Raw genomic sequence first — 18,299 nt, forward strand, 5'->3', positions numbered from 1 at the left:
GGCCACAGTCACCAGGTAGGGAAGCAGCTGGGGGGGGAGTGGGGGGGAGAGTTGCAGCTGAGCAGGAGCTGGGGCTGGCAGTAGCATGGAGCCTGTGCCCAGAGGGGCGATGGGAGGACAGAGCTTGGGTGGGCAGGTTGTAGGTGTGAGGGAGGGTGGTGGGATGGGGGGGGCTCTCAAGGTCTGCAGGGGGCCTTTGAGGAATGGGGAGCTCTCTCCCAGGAGCAGGAGCTATTTTTAGCCCTCCCCCCACTCCCCACTGCCAGCTAACCTACCCCCCATCCCTGCTGCCCCTTCCCCACTGGGACTTACTTCCTCAGCTCCTAGAATTGGCAAATGCTTATAAAACTAGCACAGTTTTTGTTGGTGGGGTGGGGGAAAGGGGGATTGTTCATCTGGGGGTGAAACAAGGGGCTGAGAGGCTAAAAATAACCTTGCACCAGGGGGGCAGGTGGGAAAAGCACAGCCCCGGTGCTGGGGCCAGTGGCTGCACTGTACTGAACTGTACAGAAGCTCAAGACAGATTGGGGTCTAAAAATGGCCAACTTGTGCCTGTGCCCCACTCCCTCCCCTTGGGGGTCTTGAACTGCCGCCCATGCTCCTTCCCTCTTTGTGCCCCTGCCCCCCTGACAGCCTTACCAGCAAGACACTGCTTTCTAAATTGCCAGACTGCATTCCTGTAAATCAGCTATCAGATTGGTATCAGCAGATACAGCTGGTTCATAATCAGCTATTGGTATTGTCCAAGAAAATCTTTATCTGTGCACACCTAGTTTTTAGTGCTTTCTGACATTAGTGTGTCATTTGGCTCAGTAATGATTGTTCTGTGCCATTAGCATTTGGGAATGAGTTAGGATCTGCGCTACAAACCCATCAATCTACTAATGAGGTTTCAAGTTGCGGTATGGTGGTTTAAGTGGCTTTGCATCTCTTAGTGATTGACCATATGGGGGTTTTTTGTCTCTTGATGGTCAAGTGCTATATTAAACTGTTGAGGTCAGGAGAGCAACTCAGACTTAGTAGTTTGGGATGAATCATCCAAAAGTAATAATGGGGTAAAGGATTTACAATGACCTTAAAGGTTTGCTTTGTAATGCAGTAAACCCATCTGAAATGTATTTGTTAATATCTACAAATGCGGCAAAGTGAGAGCAGGGTCTCCAAAACACACTGTAATCTTGATTTCTCTAGATCTGAGCACAAATAACATGTAGTCAGTCTCCCAAAACAGAAGCTATGGATGTAATAAGAGTTGGGATTTGGGATATTTTAACAAAGTATAAATGTAGTAGGTCAAGTTTATGAAAATCTCAATCCAGCCTTCAGTTTGACAGATTCTGAGGTTGCAGCTGCAGTTAATTGTGGGTGTAAATGGCAGCATTTACACATCCACCTGCTTGACTTGTAGGTGCAATCCATTGGATATGCAGATGCCCATGTGTGCCCACACCAAAAAGTTACACCACAGAATTGGAGACTTGTGAAATTAAGGCTCAACATATCTTTAATTGCATCAGATTTTTAAAATGCAAATCCATGCATTTTTAGGGAAAACAGAAGCTCGTTTGTTAATTTATAGGGAGTTAAAATTAATGATGAACTGAGACCAATCATCCTAGGTGGAAAAATATGTACTATAAGGTAAAACCCCATTTTATTTCTCAAATCTTATTTTCACCTGTACTTTCTCCTGTCTGACTCTATACCAGGGGTGGGTGTTTATTTTGGGTGGAGGGACGCTTACTGAGTTTTAGCAAGCCATCAAGGGCCGCATGACAGGCAGCCCAGGGCAGATCAATATTAATTTTCTTAATTTTTTAGGGGCCCCATGAGCCAAATAGAATGGCCTGGCAGGCCGCATTTTGCCCACCCCTGCTCTATACCCTGCCACACTAACTTCCCTGAATGCTGAGCATCTTCATTTCCATCACTTTTTAACTTTTAGACCACATTATACTGCCACACTCAGGATACACACACTCTTGAAGAAAATGGCATGTTATGTTATCTGATAAGTGCATCAGTGCCATGGCACGTCTGTTTGTGAATATCTGGAGTCTGGATTGCTGCAGTCATAGGTGTCTGAGCATTCATGTTCAATATGCTGGAGAGTAGGGCTGTGTGAGGCTTCAGACTGTGCTTCAGATCCAGAGAAGCTTCCGATGCTTCAGCATCCAAAGCAGCATGTCTGGATTGAAGCACTGGCTTCGTTAGGCTTTCTGAAGCAGTTCGGAGACACTTCAGAGATCTGGCCATAGGGTATAATGGGGAATCAATGAAATATCTATAACTGGGTTTTTTTTGCCTGATTTGGATAAAACATGCAGGGGTGGTAGCCACTGCTGAGAGCTTGCCAAGTTTCAAGATGATCGGTGCAGGGGTTCAGGAGGAACTGCACCCCAAATTCTTGAAAGCAAGATTCATGTCACGTGTATGTGTTACACCACAGGGGGGTGAAACCTGCAGGGGTAGTAGCCCCTGGTGAGGCCACAAAGCCTACCAAATTTCAAGAAGATAGGTGTAGGGGTTTGGGGGGAACTGCACCTCAAGCTGCTGACAGGCTTGTGGCCGCAGCAGGGGCTACCATCCCTGCAGCTTTAACCCTGCTGTGCCTTAACACACACAGTCACCCATGTCATGAGTTTTGGTTGTCCGCAGCTTGAGGTGCAGTTTCCCCCAAACCCCTGCACTTATCCCCTTGAAACTTGGCAGGCTTTGTGGCCTCAGCAGGGGCCACTACCCCTGCAGTTTTCATCCCACTGCACCTTAGCACCCATTGGGTCATCTATGTCACGAGTTTTGCCTGTCAGCAGCTTGAGATGCAGTTCCTCTCAAACCCCTACACCTATCATCTTGAAACTTGGCAGACTTTGTGGCCTCACCACGGGCTACTACCCCTGCAGTTTTCACCCCACTGTGGCTTAACACGTACACATGACATGATTTTTGCTTTCAAGAATTTAAGGTACAGTTCCCCCCAAACCCCTGCATCAATCTTCTTGAAACTTGATAGGCTTCATGCTCTCAGAAGAGGCTACCACCCCACAAGTTTCATACAAATGAGACAAAAAAAAACAACAACAAAGTTACAGATATTTCATTGATTTCCCTATTATACCCTATGGCCAGATCTCTGAGGTGGCTCCGAAGCTTTGGAGCTGCTTTGGCCGAATCAAGGCGTAAACCCGGTCCGGAGCTCCAGATCGAATCACTGGCATCCAAAGCAGCCAGATCTGAAGCCAGATCAAATAGCTGCCTACTCGCACAGGCCTACTGCAGAGCAACTGAAGCTGTCTGCTTTGGCTAAAACTAGAGAAGTCTTGTGGCTAAACCAATTTTTCACCTTCAATCTGGGAATTGTTCTCTAGATTGTGTAAAACTCCAGGAGAGGCAAAGGAATGGGAGAAGTTGCCATTACCTTTGTATTAACTGCCCATATTCTGGAGCTAGCATGTGCTTAGTACATTATAGTATTTCAAAAGAGTACCATTTAGTCCAGAGTGGTGACTTCCCCATCCCACACACCATCACACACACTATTCAAGCAAATGCATGGCCCCGAGTGCTCCCCGGAGACCAACACTGCTCCTGCCTAGAGCTGTCAGTGACACTAGTCTTCCCCAGCAAAGGACCAGAAAAAGACAAAGCCATGATCCACCTCTTTCTTATGCATATATAGTCCCATGCTCTGTGCCCCAGCCAGCTCTGCTGCCTCAACTTATCAACAGTGTGCACTGCACCATCTAAAAAGGTAGCATTTACTTCCAGGACTTCTGGAACATACTGTGCCTTCTAGGACCCAACAGATCCCAGAGCATTTACAGACATATTGGGCCACTGATATTCTCCCTGTACAGAGCTGGCCCTTCAACAACCCCAAGTAAGTAAGGCCACTATGGCAAGCTTTAAATGTAGTGCAGTCTGTAAATTTAGTGCAGTTAGGGTGACCACCTTTTCAGATCGGAAAGATTGGACACATATTCGCTTCTTTTGCACACCCCTCCCCTCCCCACTGGCAGCACAGCCGCAACAAAGCCAAGTGGAGCAGGGATAGATGCAGGCTGCCCACTGTAGGCTCAGGGCTCCCTGACTTGCTGCCTTTCCCCTGGGAACCCCGCACCAGCTCCATGCCCCCTGCCCACCTGGTAGCAGCAAGGGGCACAACTCTATACTTCTGCCACCCCGCATGGTCATCTTAGGGCTTCCAGGAGGAGGGCAGCAGGATGGAGAGCCCCAAGCCCACAGCCAGCAGCCTGCATCCTCCCCCATCATGTCCACAAATCTGGGGTGCACATGCCCCCCCCCAGAGTACATGCAGCGGAGGGGAGATGCCCTCCCCTCTCCCTGCCCCCATGAGCTGCTTGCGGCTGTTTCACACTTCTTGTCCCAGGCCCCATGCACCACCTTGGCATGCACCACCACCAGCATGGGGCCCTCAATCTCCCCCCCACCCCCTTAACTTACCTGCAGGGAGCTGCTGTCCACATTGCTTGGCTGTATTCCCAGCCACATGCATGTGTCCAGGTGTGCATGTGCACATGCACATGGCACACCCTTCATCCTGCTCCTGACAGCCCCAAGCAGGCCCTTGTAGTTTGCAATGCTGTGGGCCTGCAAGGGGAAACCCAGATCCCTGCGCAATATTGCAGATTTTGGATAAATGCTGTCCTGGAGGCAGGCAGCCCAGGACTAGGACTTGATGTTCCCACCCTGGGACTGTCCCACCCAATTAGAGGTGGTGACCTTAACTGCAGTACAGGTAAACTGCAGTAAAATTTGCCCTTGAAGCTGATAAATAGATTGTTCTATATAGATGCAACAGACATTAAGTAAAGAGGTAGAGCCCAAATTTATATCAACCAAACAGGCAACAAGCCTGCTGAAAAATATTTTATTCCTTTTTGGATTAATAAAGCAGCCAGTGCACTTTTGGAACTGACATCATATTTCTGGAAAGGTTTAAACAAACACTAGTTAGCAAAACAATTATCCTATTGCCAGTGATTCCCCTAATAGAATAGGGAATGAGTTTTCTTGTAATAATCTTATCTGAACATTTTGGATTTGGGGTTTACTGTGAACATACCTTATGCTCTGTAGAGCAAATTATGTCTTTCCATTACTCTGCATGTGCTGAGACTTCCCTTGTTCTGGCCATTAACTCAAATTATCACAATATTACACATGCATAAAAGAAAACTGTTGACTAATTGGGAAAACACTTGTATTATAAACAAAACTGTAAGGCTCAATTCCCTAGGACATTCTGGCAATGAATCTGTCAGGGCAAGCTTTACATGATAGTGGAACAGCCAAGAACGGTGGTTTTTAACCTGTGGTGTGTGGACCCCGGGGGGTCCACAAACTATGTCTACGAAGTATGTGAAAGATGACTATCATCAATTAAAAGTATATGACTACTCACACTTACAATTCAAAGGGGTCCACAGCTCCATTCAAAATGTTTTAGGGGTCTGGAAATGAAAAAATTAAAACTAGTGCCCTAGATGATCATTTAGATCGCTTTGGCCCCTTACAAAGAAGATAGTGTGTTTAATTTTAGAGCTTGCAAGTGTCTTGGATTTGGAGACACTGCTTTAATTTTTTGCTTTCTAGGGGATTGTTTGTTTTGTATTTAGAGGGTTTTGGGGTAGTTTTTTTCTTACAGTCAAGCATCTTTTTTTTAATAATAAGATGACAAAGGTCAGTAATCTAATACAGATAGCAGTTGAGAAAAACAGTTTCATGGAGCAAGACTGTAAATCCCTATTAAGCCTGTTCAGTGATATCCCACTCTTTCCCTAAAATAATTAAATGAGTACTTCCAGTTTATTATTTCTGAAAGAAGTAAATAAGTGACAAAATTTTAAAGCACATTAATATTTGATTTGTAGATAACTACATAAATATTGCATTTGGAGATTACATTCCAGAGCACTGCATTAAAATTGCAAGACTTTTCCATTATACTTCATAATGGAACATGAAATTAGAAACTTCTTCATGGAAAGAAAAATTCCAACCCTTCTCTGCAAATTTTCCTCAGCATTATTTAGAGTGGGCAAAGTTTTCTTTTCCCTTTTAATATTGGGTCCAAAAATGTACACATTGGGTTTGAATGTCAATGAGACTTGATCCCCAATTCCATTTTAATGCTTTTGAAAATTTTAGGCTGCATTTCATAATTCTGTTTGTTGCTTCATTAAAATGTTCTTTATGGTGTTTGGACTAGGAAAGGGAATGCTGCTAAACAAGGAGTTAGCCTGTTAACTGGTAAAATATCAAGTTTTCCAGAAGGTTTGGTGGTTCATAATGTTTTGGTTTATATTTTTGTGTTGGTTTCCTTCATAATATGTATGTGTGAGAGAAACAATGCAAAAAGGTTCTCTTTGGCATAAAGAAATACTGCATTTTTTGAAGGATAAACCATTTTATCCCAAGACAAAGTGTAGTAATTCAGATGTCATATCCATAGCCCTAGAATAAACCCTAAAAAGGTTTTCAGGATAAGAAGTACTAACAATTTATCCTGGGACAGCACAACGTGCATCTGAATGTTTATCCTGGGGCTGCATAAATGAATCAATGGAAGAAAAGTGGGCCTGCATTCATCTGCTCACTAAACTGTGATTAGAAAGGCGATGTCTGTATATACCAATCCTAGGATATTTCTGTTCCAGGATAGACATGCAACTTGTCCAGGGACAAATGGAACATCTGTTCCTAGCCTTTATTTCCTATAGGAAAAAAATCAGGAGAAAAAATGTTTATAAAAATACCAGTGTAATGGTACAGCCTTACCTCACATAGGTCTGGTTGTGATCCTCACTACAACCCTGATCCAACCCCACTTGCATTTCTTGAAAAGACATTCCAAACATGTTGAGTTGAATTACCAATATTATAGTGGGGACTGGCACCACTCGGCTAATTTTTTAAGACAAAGCCAGCGTCATATTTTATCTGTCTCTCTGTTTAACCAACGCTCTCTTTTTTTGAAAGGTGTTGCAAGTGCAGTATATTTAATGTTTCCTTTTGTAGGAAGTCTTTAGGAGTGTGCAAACTGGGCCTTATTCAATTTGGATTTGGCCCAAATCAGGGACAGTGATTCGATTAGTTGATTCGTATCACTCTCCTTGATTCGATTCAGCCAAATCCGAATCTGAAGATTTGATACTAATTTGGAGAATTAGCAATTTGGACACAGACACAGCTTTAAATGTTTTTTCTACATACCTCAAGGTACCAGGTATGGCTTGTGAACGCTGCGATGCTGGGGCAGATGGAGCATCCCACGGAGGGGGGGCACATGCTCTGTGGAGAACTGAGAAGTGGCCTGGAAGTACTTCTGGTCCACTTCCGGGTCCCCTGGGGAGCATGCTGGGCCCTCCTGTGCCCCCCAGTTTTGGCAGTCAGCTGTGGGGGGACCCCGGGTGCCCCCCCAGACCCAGGAGGCACCAGTTGCTGAGCCGAGGGGGCACGGGGAGGAGGGCCCAGCATGGTCTCTGGTGGACCTGGAAGTGAACTTCTGGTCCACTTCCAGGTCTGCTGCTGAGCACACGGGGGAGTCTCTGGCACTTCTGTGGGACAATCCATGCACCCCGGCATTGCAGCATTCACGAACTACCTGGTACCTTGAGGTATGTAGAAAAAACATTTAAAGCTGTCTCTATGTCCGAATTGCTGAATCTTTCCAAATCAATTCGGAGGGTTCCAACTCAATTCAGAGAGATTAAAGGGTCCTTTAATTCGGTTCCATTTTGGGGATTTGGCCACTGAATCGGGTCAAATCGAATTGGGAACCAAAGTTTCGCACAGCCCTAGAAGTCATCCAGCAGTAAAGGTTCTTTTTTTTTTTAATTGCTACTTGAAGCACAACTCAGGCAGCTTGCTGTACTTTAACCTAGTGGTCTTGATGGCCTCAGCCTCGTACCTTATAGTAGTTAGTATAGATGACCCAGATGACTCGCATTTGCTACTCATGAAAGTAGGCAGGCAATCCAAAATACTGAAAATAGCGATCTGCCTTTCAGTAACAATGGCAGTGCTCCTTCTGAAACTACATTACTGCATCTGCTAATTCATGTTTCTCATGCTTCACTTTCTAGATAGTATCTATCACTTTCTGGGAAGCAATTCTGAAAATGGGAAGACAAATAGAAACCTACATCAGGCAGTCCCTGTGGGCACCTGTGGGCATCCAATCCACCCTGTTTTCAAATGTAGATTGATTTTTCCAAGTCTATTTTTCTTGTTGCGTTGGTCTCTAATAATCAGTTTCCATAACATTTCAGTTCTACCGTTGCTTTCATTATCTATGATTCAGCAACAAACAAAGAAAAGAACACATGTGGTATTTTGCACTCTAGACTTGAAAATGGAACGGATTATACTCAAGCTGTAACAAAGAGCTATTAAATACTACTTTTCTTTTTTATAATTGCATGCGCCTGATAAAAAATCATTCTTCAGTAGGAAAATGATTATTTTGATAGTCTCAAAAGGTTGTTTTTTAAAGTGTTTGATTGCTTTCAAAGATCTACAGTGGATATCAGTTAAATTTTAAAATCAGAACTTAGTTTTTTTGTATTTAGTTCCACTTTATATTAAACACTTCATAAGGAGTTTACAAGGGATTAGTGAACACTGTGAGCATGTTTTATAAATGAGTAACTCATGCTTCAGATGCTTATAAGGACACTGTCAGGATGTGTTCCAGCTGTTTGTAAGCTATATATTGACATTTGCAATCTATAGCTATATATAATTGATTCATTGTTTATTTAAATAGCTATTAGTTATTTACTAACTCTTTATATACTATTTATAAATGGAAAGTTAGTTTGAATACTGACCTTTTCCCTATATGCTGGTAAAATGATCTTCTTTATTTTTAGGGCTAGTAATAAGACAGCAGCATCAATTAACTTTTAATGCTCCCCTTTCTTCTCCCTAGGTTTATTAGAAAACAGGGTCTGGATAGGCTTTTCCTGGAATGTGATACTCACATGTGGCGCCTTGGAGACCGGAAAATCCCAGAAGGAATCACTGTAGATGGAGGATCAGACTGGTTCCTACTGAACAGGAAGTTTGTAGAGTATGTCATTTTCTCCGATGATGATCTGGTGACGAAGATGAAGAGGTTTTACTCTTACACATTGCTTCCTGCTGAGGTGCGTCAGTCCACAAGAAGTCCCTGTCTTCAAAAGTTGTTGCTTGTAGGCCCCACCCAAAGATCACTGAAGTCATCAAGTCTTTGCATTGACACCAGTGAACGTTATACCAGGCCCAGTATGCACAGGAGAAAGTAATTTTATTGTGATTCTAATTAAGGTTTTTTATGTTCTAACTCTTTGTTTTATTTTTTAAGGGTTTAAGCCACTTAAAGATTATTACAGATTAATCAAATTTCAAGATTTCAAGTGTTTTTACATGTTTTTCTATTTTCCAAAATTATTAGGGACAGAGACTTGTTTTCCTAAGGAGCTTTCCTCACATCATCCAACACTTTTTACTAAAACAAAATATATAAATCGGCCAAAAAAGGTTTATTGTTCTATTCAAAACTGAGCTGGAAGGCACAGTCTCAAATAATTTAGATCATTCAGAAATCATTCCAGCTTTAACTGATGCAAGAATGGAGTGGAGACTAGAATTTGTTTAAGTCTAATGTACAGCATTTTGTCAGGAGAAGGTACATTATCTTCAAGTAGAGCCATAGTCTTGGAGCCCTGTGGGATCAGGCCAACTCTCAGGATCTCAATATTGCACTGTTAGACAGGAGGGTGTGACACAATTGCACATATACAAACACACAGATCAATTAGGTGTATACACACACTACCAGCTCAGGCACATACACATCCAAGCCAGCCTAGCCACATGCATACCTATCACTAATTCAAGCACATATACTATACACCCCAAAAGTTAGACACAAATCACTAATTTGTATATCATGCACACAATTACATATATATATATATATACACATACACACACACACACACACACACACATACAACCCACCTACACATACACACAGGTAAGTTCCTATCTTTGATGGTACAGCGTGTATGTGTGTGCATGGGGTACCTCAGATACCTGGGAGAAGGTTCAGGTGAGACAGAGTTAAGGTGTAGGGAGTGAAAGTTGCCAGAACCTGGATTAGAAACGGTGGACTACAAAGAAGCTGGCTGAGGAACTGAGGCTTGGGTTTACTTAAGGTAGACTGGGGCTGGAAACTGAGGCAAACAGCTAAAATATTGGGGTGGGGGAGCAGATAAGTGGTGGAAAGAAGGAGACAGCCAGGAAAGAAACTGAGGCAGAAACCTGGTTGCTCAGGGAAAAAGGAAAAGGCAGTGGGCATAAGACAGTGGCAAAGAAACAGGGGGTTTGGAGGCAGAGAGGAGCTCAGGACAGGTGTTGGAGGTGGCAGTGAGCCAGAAGCAGGAGAGGGAGAAATGAGACAGAAGTTAGAGGGGCAAGGAGCAGAGATTGGCGCAGGGCCAAACCATAGTAAAGTAAAACCCAACTTAGGGGTCCAGATAACAGTTTTATTAAACAGACAACATACTACACAGCCCTATGAAGTTATTGGTTCACACACACACACATGCACTCACAATTGCAGCAGCAGAAAGAGACTCAGTGGAAAGGTTGGAGTCCAGATAGGGAAGAGAAGCAGAGTCCAAGTCCTTGGTTGAAGAGGGGGTGAGGAAGATAGTTACCTATCCAGGCTGGAAAGGGGTCTTTGTCCAGTAGGTGTTGTCCAGAGGGGGGTCGCTGGCAGGGCCTCTGGGTGGATAGGTGGTGTGGCATGGTGCTAGTCCAGATGGAGAGGGCATCCCAAGGAGTCAGTCTTCACTACCCCTTTTATGGGGCAGACTACCTCTAATCTCCAGTGGGGAGGGCCTGTCCAGACAATGTCAGTCCTGTTCCAGAGAGCTCCAGGTATTCTTACTGAGCATGTGCAGCCTTGGCACAATAGTGGGTTGTCTCATCTTTTGTTTCTGGAATGCTGAGGGTAGTTCGAAGGGCTGGGTCGTTAGTCCAGGTAGTGGTATTGATGGTTCGGTCATTCAGAAGGAGCTATTTTTAGACCTACTGCCACTGTCTCTCAAGCACCCTCATTCATCCCCATTCATTCAGGAGCCAAGTTACATAGGTGGGGTAGGTGCGAGTCATGGGTTGCACAACCGGGCCTGGGGACAGGATAGAGACTTGACAAACAAAATGGAAACTTGACATGACTTACGTTAGTTTACATATGTAGGCCTAAATCATATAGTACCAGTAAAACAGTAATATAGAACAGTAAAAATCAATATAAACATAATAATTATACAATATAAAAAGGGAGAAAAAACCAAAACAAATACAACTAGCTACCAAAATAAAATGCTGAAGGTTATCCTATGTCTTAGCTCACTTATACTTATCTATAGGGAATAGAGAGAGAAAGAAAAAGTCAGAAATGGTTGGGGAAGGGGAGGGAATTCATTTTAAAAGGAAAAAAAAAAGAAAAACTGGGGGTTTTGCTACAGTCTGACATGTTCACTGACTGTTCTACACCTGTGCTGGCAGGTGTATTGTTACCCTGGGTGTCGGGCCCTTTTCCCGAAGTATGAACATTGTATGAGGAATATTGACCTGATGACTGTCTTCTAATGATACCTCCCTCTTCAGTGGCAGTCTCTGCGTGTTTGATGGATGGACTGACCAGTCTTTAAAATTTAGGATAATAATCATTCAGTGGAGCACAGCGATTGCCATAGTTTGATAGGGTTTCTTATTCTACACACATGTTAAATAAGATCTCTTTAATCCTATTCCTACTAAAAATCACCCTTCCGCTCCACTCTGATAACCTTTTCATCCATTATCTTGCAGAGAATTTCTGTATCATTATGAAAGGACACAGGGCAATGGGTAATTGGGTAGCTTTTTTATTCTCGCTTGAATGAAAATGTATGCCTTTATGGGTTTAACCAGACAATTCAAGCATAAAATCCATATTCACTGAGCTGTCATTTAACATTAAAAAAGGGTAGGGGGATTATTTGGGGGCCAGCCATGTTAATGCTATGCCATTTATTTATAGACCATTCTATAGTTGGTTTTAAACAGAAGTCACTGCTCCTGAAATCATCTTTCGCAGAGCTAAATTTGATCCTGTTCTGCTGCTTCCCTCCATGAGGTTTTCTCTGCTGGGTACAGGTCTAAGCTTCTAAAATCATTCTGCCTTGGCTGACCTGGTAACCTGCTACATTTGTCCCCATTACACATGATTAATGTAATAGCTGAAATTATGGTGATATAATCGGGGTGGCCCAATAGGAATTCCTTGCTGCCTTGAGTCAGCAAATAAAGACTTCTGATTTCAGACATAATTGCAGGAGACATAATGTCTTCCTGGTGCCTGGGGTGAATTGTATATTTCAGTGTGAGGTCATTCAACTAGCAGCTCATTACAAGTAATCTTTGGTACTCAGGGTAGGCAGACTAACAGAAGAATTGTCTATGAGCCTGTTTATTTTTTCATCAATAACCATTGTGAGAGAGGCGGTTTGAAAATCATCCTAGAAAATTCATTAAAATTTACCATCACCATGTCTCTAAAGTTAACTGTCTTGAGCGTAGTAAACCAGAGAGTAACTTACAGAAGACAAAATGTTTTGCTTTTTTGCACTGGGATGGCTCATACAGCTGAAATAAATGCAGCATAGTAATGACGGTGCCTTTCAGCTTCAGGATCACGAAGCTAGTTGTCCCAGAAATCTTAATTACAATCATTCTGGTGCCCAATAAGTCTTTTGTACCCTGCTTCTCCCCATACTCTGTTACTGTTTGGCAGCAGGTATGCAGTGCTATCCTGTTCATGCTGTACGGAAGGAATCGTGACAAAGCTACAGGAGAAATTACCTCCTTCATGTAAAGAAGCTGAGCCAAATGTGGGTTAAAGTTCAGGCTAGTGGGCTGGTTTTTTGAGCTAAGATGATGAGAATGCAAGTCTGAGGAGCTAAAAGTTATCAAACTTTGTTACCTGTTTTGCAGTCTTTCTTTCATACTGTCCTGGAAAATAGCCCTTACTGTGATTCCATGGTGGACAACAACTTGCGGATCACTAACTGGAACCGTAAACTGGGCTGCAAATGTCAGTACAAGCACATTGTGGACTGGTGTGGCTGTTCACCTAATGATTTCAAACCTGCAGACTTCCACAGATTCCAGGTAAGTTTGCAAACTGTTCTGTAATTGTCAGTGGGCCTGGTTTTCCACCCCTCATCTCTCTGATGTAGGGAAGCAATTTAATTTTGAGGCTGTGCTGTTGAAGAGATGAAAGACCTACTTTTGAAAATAATAGGACATCTTGGGCATGATCTAAAGCCCAGTGAAGTTAATGGAAGTTCTCCGTATTGACTTGGGATTTAAATTAGGTCCATAGTGAAGAATCAGCAGTAATATCCAGAAGATGCGCAAATGACTCAACTTTCCAATGTGAAATACACAGGGGCTTTTGTTTCAAATTGATTGAAGCAGAATCAGTGGCTCCTGCCACAGCAGCCAGAGAGGAGAGGGGAAGTGAGAAAACTATGTTCAGGGTAGGCCCAGGAGAGAGCAGTTGCATGGACTCTCACGAGATGCTGCACCACTTCAGATCTGTATATCCGCTATGCCAGAAAGTGAGGAAACCTGCTCCACTTCACACTAACAGTATTGGTGTAGCCAAGTCTTGCAATTTTATTGCAAAATTCACAGCATTTCTTTTTTATCCCTCCAACCTTCCCCCACCCCCCACTGGAGTCCGGACACTTGTGGATTATGAGAATTTCAGGTCTTCTTTATTTAAAAGGGAAGTTACAAGTCCTTATCAGGAGGAGCTTCATTGTGTTTTCAAACTGCACCTTAAAATATAAAGAACCAAAAGGCAAATTAACAAGCTTCAAAATTGTTATTATTGTCCTTTAAACCTCAGGATTTTTAGTCATATCTCATGAATTTTGGACACTAGGGCATGAAAACACAACCTCAAGGACTTTGATTGTTTTCCTTGGGGTATGGTTTCCTTGAGGGAAATGTAAGAGGGCACTGCTGGATGTGTTCTGGGCGTGGTTGATCTCCAGGGTATGGTCGGGCAAAGTACCTTTTACTAAGACTAAATAGCAGCTTGTTTCAAGGTCACTAAGTCTACAGTTCCTTTCCCCAAGCTCTGTGGGGTTCCCTGCACAAAGCCTGTTTTGCAGAAATGACAACCACTCCAAACCAGAGACCTTTTTACTGTTATGATACGCTCTACACCAAGCATCACTGAAGTCAGTGACATGCACTCACAAAAAAAGCTAAGCAAGCCTGCTTAAATGTCTCAACTCTGATCCTGGTAAATGCTCCAGCGAAGAATAAATGGAAAGCTTTTATAAACTAATGAGGATCTACAGAGACTGCAATAGGTCCAAACCAGGAAAATATGCCATTTAGAGAATAATTGGGAAAACTGAGCACCAAAGGAAACCACCAGTTGGAATAAGAGGTAACACCAACTATTGACAAGGACTTGATAAGAAAGCCCCTGAGGTTAAACATGTTTCACCAGAAGGATGCCCCCAGCCCTCAGAAAACTGTAAAACAGACCACAGAAGGAAAGTATGAGAGAGGGCACGTGAGCTCACCAGTCTGAAAGCAAAAAAACTGAACATGCTTGAAAGCACTTCTTTTAATAAGATCTGTAGCACCTTTGTACTCTTTAACACCTTAACCCTGAACATGGTAAAATAAAGAAATTTTCAAAGCTAATAAAGGAGAGTTGTGTGTGAACTACTAATACATCCAAGATTCTGCAAAGTACAAAGCAGGAAATATAAAAGGGGCTGATCAAAACTCAAAAGCTTTGTCACAGATGGCACCTCTCCCAGAAACCTGTTAACACTTCATAACAGCAAATCCATACATACAAAGTACAGTGCTAAATGACTGGATATCAAAGAGCTGGGAAACAATCCCCCCTCCTCCTCTGGGCCCTACCAAGACTTGCAAAATGTATCACTTAACAAAGGCTGTTTAACATTCTTGTCTAGCTCTTGGTCTGGACTTCTAGCCTTCTGTATCTACATACTCTTCTCTCACTGCTTGACCTCTTACAGATTGTTTGAGTGTCTTTAGGTCTCCATATCTCATGCTTATCATGCTCATCCTGAAAATATGCTCCTTGTCTAATGTACAGTCATTGAAGGCAGGAGAGATGAAATTGGCTTTCAGCATAGGAGCCAGTTCAGGGAGTGAGGTTTTGGACTCTGCCCCCCGTGCTCCTTATAAATTCTTTTGCACAGGTTTCCTGCACAATGTCGTGCTCAGCTGCTCTCTAGGTAAACAGATGTGGCAAAATCACCCCATGCCCATCCTTCTCAATCTTGCCTAATTAGATGTAACCGCACAAATTCTCTGTTCATCCACACTGCCTTTCCATGTAGGGAGCCCCAGGACTTGAATGAAATTAATCTTGACTGAGGTCCTTTCTCCACTGCAGACTTTTGCTGTCATAGCCAGTTTGTTAGGGGCGTGAAGAGACATTGTCCCTGATTGACACAGCAGAGGCCTGTGTAGATAGATGCTGGCTCTTCTGCGGAAAAAGGAGGTGGAATAAGCTATAGCAGCAAATGTATGGTCTTTCCAGTATGAGCTGCATCTATCCTTGCAGACCTTTGCTGGTAAAGTATCCCATTTCTCTCATACTTATGTATATATGGCCATATAGAAAGGATTAAACCATCTATTATACAATGTGTGTAAGACCAGGTGTATGCAAGGAGCCTTTTATCTCTATATAGGTCTATCATGTTCCACACTATTTGATTTTTATGCATGCATATATAGATATAGATATCTCAAACCAAATACACATAAAAATCAAATCAGGTCACATACATAATATATCATACTTCACACAATGAAAAAATGAGTTTGTAAAAGCCCTGAAACAATTTATTATTGGAATGATTTCACTGAAGAAAAGGATTAGAGAGACATATTTAAGGAAAAAAGAAATGCAGAAGTGCAAAAGAGAGACTTGCCAGATTTCATTTTTCTGTGTTCTTCTGAGCTTCCCTCTATATCCCTCTATGGCTGGATCAGGAATGTGACACTTAGGGAAGGATAGATTTCATTGCCCTAATATTTTCCTTGTTCCCTGCCAGCTGGCTATTTGTGTACAAAAAAGATTGATGTTCCCTGCATCCAAGTGTTTTCCTTCCCTCCCTGCTGTACTCAGATGACTGGGTTCTCTGGCAGAAAGAGGAAGGAGATGTAGGGAAGGTCTCCCTTAGTTGGTGAGCAGTGTCACTCTTTCGTAGAGCTTTCCCACATCCCATTCCATTAAGTCCAATGCAGCAAGGTAGTATTCCTACTCTGATAATGAAGAAACACCTCAGTTTGCCTATTTAGAAGACTACAGACTTCAAGAAAGAAGGTGAAAATCAAAATGTGTAGCATGCCTTGTATAGGTGTCCCTAGTTCTTATCTTCTCTTAACCAATGCGGATAAATGAGCCTGAAACTGGCCCTGGAGGAAACCAGTGCATATTATCTCTCTTTTCTCTCTTTTTGTGTAGACCTGTAGGTCTAGATCCTTTACAGTGCTTCACATGAAAATTAAGAGACTTTTAGGCATTTATGTACCTCCTTGGGGCTGTTAGGACATCTGGAGTTCAGTGACTCCCAAAACCTTATTCTAACACACTTTGTTTTCTCCACATCTGCCTCAAGATGATGTGCAGCTTACAGCAGATAAGACATGTAGACCCCTGGTTGCTGCCCCTCCCATCCCTGGCACTTTCCACCATGCCCTTATGTCATGATTAGAGACTAGAAGGCTGAATATTTAAAACCTATTTTGTTTTGGAGAAGGCCAGAATGCAGCCCTGCCTGTGGCCAGTATTAGTGGAGTACCAAAGTCTTGCCCTATTTGCAGAAGAAGTTATCAAGAATGGAATGCAAATAAATCTTTACCTGCCATTCACTTGCCTGGCTTTCTTCTGCACACCCATCTGTCCTGCAGGCTTCGTCTTCAGACCACCAATTACCATTTGCCTCCACCTACACTATGGTGCCACGCTGTCTTACATTGCCTGTTGCTGGCTATCGTTTCCTTTCTGAGTTTAAGTTTGCCCATACTTAAAGCTATTCAGTATTAAACTCACAAGCTGCCTTATTCCAGTGTAAAGTATCACCTTAGTGCTAATCAGGAATAGTAACTGAGCTTTAAATTCATACCTCACCTTCATCCAAATTAGCTTTTGATAAGATAAGCCATATTATTCCTAACCTGCTTAAAAATGTAATTGACTGAGGCATGACATAGAATAGTATGAATTATGACCAGAGATCCTCATTTTCTGTTAAAAAAACCCAAAGTTCTCTGATTTTAAAAAAATCCACAATTCTCTGGTTAAAAACCCCCAAGTCTGCATTTTTCCATAATTAAACTGGAACGGTACCATATATAGAGGTACTAGACAGTCACATTGCTGGGTTCACCTGACCCCAGTTATCTTTCCTGCCTGGTGCAGGGGGCTGGACTCAATGATCTTCCGAGGTCCTCGCCAGCCTTACAATCTATGAATCTATGAATCAGTTGAACACAATGTATTATTAAGATTTTTACAATTTTAAGGCAATTTGGAAGTCTATCAGTGCCTCAATCATTATAATAAAATACATTGTAAATACCTATATATTTTGGCATTTGATTTTGGTTTGTTTAACATGGAAAACCAGAGCTCCTTTGCTCACCAGGACTCAGGTCCAGCTGCAGCTGATCCTTTGATGTAAATGCCTAAGGTCACTGTTAAAGTTTTGCATTAGAGAGCAAAAATGCCATAAAGCTGAGGGTTATGTACCTTTCTTGGCACTTTTTGGGAACTTTGGCAGACAAAGCCTCATGGAGCACTGGAGTGCCTCATCCCCAGTGTTGCAGGCAGCATGAATGTGCACAGGAGCATACAAGCGCTTCCCTTTAGCCTCTTATTTCCATGCTGTTGGGGCAGATTGAGTGCACCCTGCAACCACACACGCTGCCAATCAACGCAGATGTTGGGGGCTCGGGTGCTAGGACAGTGGTGGCAGGTGAGCTCAGGGCTGGGACTGGTGCGTGAGGCTCACAGGATATCAGATGTGAGCTCTGTGTGTGTTTGGGGGCGGAGGGGGAACAAACTCCTTTGATGTGTGTTTTGGGGTCTGTGTGAGCGTGTGAGGCAGGGGGCCATGACAGTGATGTGGGGTGGGACAGGGGCCCCTGAAGGCGGGTAT

General features: G+C 43.0%; 1 protein-coding gene across 1 annotated transcript in view; it reads left to right on the forward strand.

Moving 5' to 3' along the window:
• Positions 1 to 18,299, forward strand: part of XYLT1 (xylosyltransferase 1) — a 320,769-nt gene that overhangs the window by 251,627 nt on the left and 50,843 nt on the right. Inside the window, exons 7-8 of the mRNA XM_019512599.1 lie at positions 8,957 to 9,173; positions 13,057 to 13,233. Of these exons, the coding sequence (XP_019368144.1) occupies positions 8,957 to 9,173; positions 13,057 to 13,233 (394 nt within the window). The remainder of the gene's footprint in view (positions 1 to 8,956; positions 9,174 to 13,056; positions 13,234 to 18,299) is intronic.

The sequence above is a fragment of the Gavialis gangeticus genome, unplaced genomic scaffold, assembly GCF_001723915.1.
Source record: "Gavialis gangeticus isolate Ggan-Ray unplaced genomic scaffold, GavGan_comp1, whole genome shotgun sequence".
NCBI classification, from domain to species: Eukaryota; Metazoa; Chordata; order Crocodylia; family Gavialidae; genus Gavialis; species Gavialis gangeticus.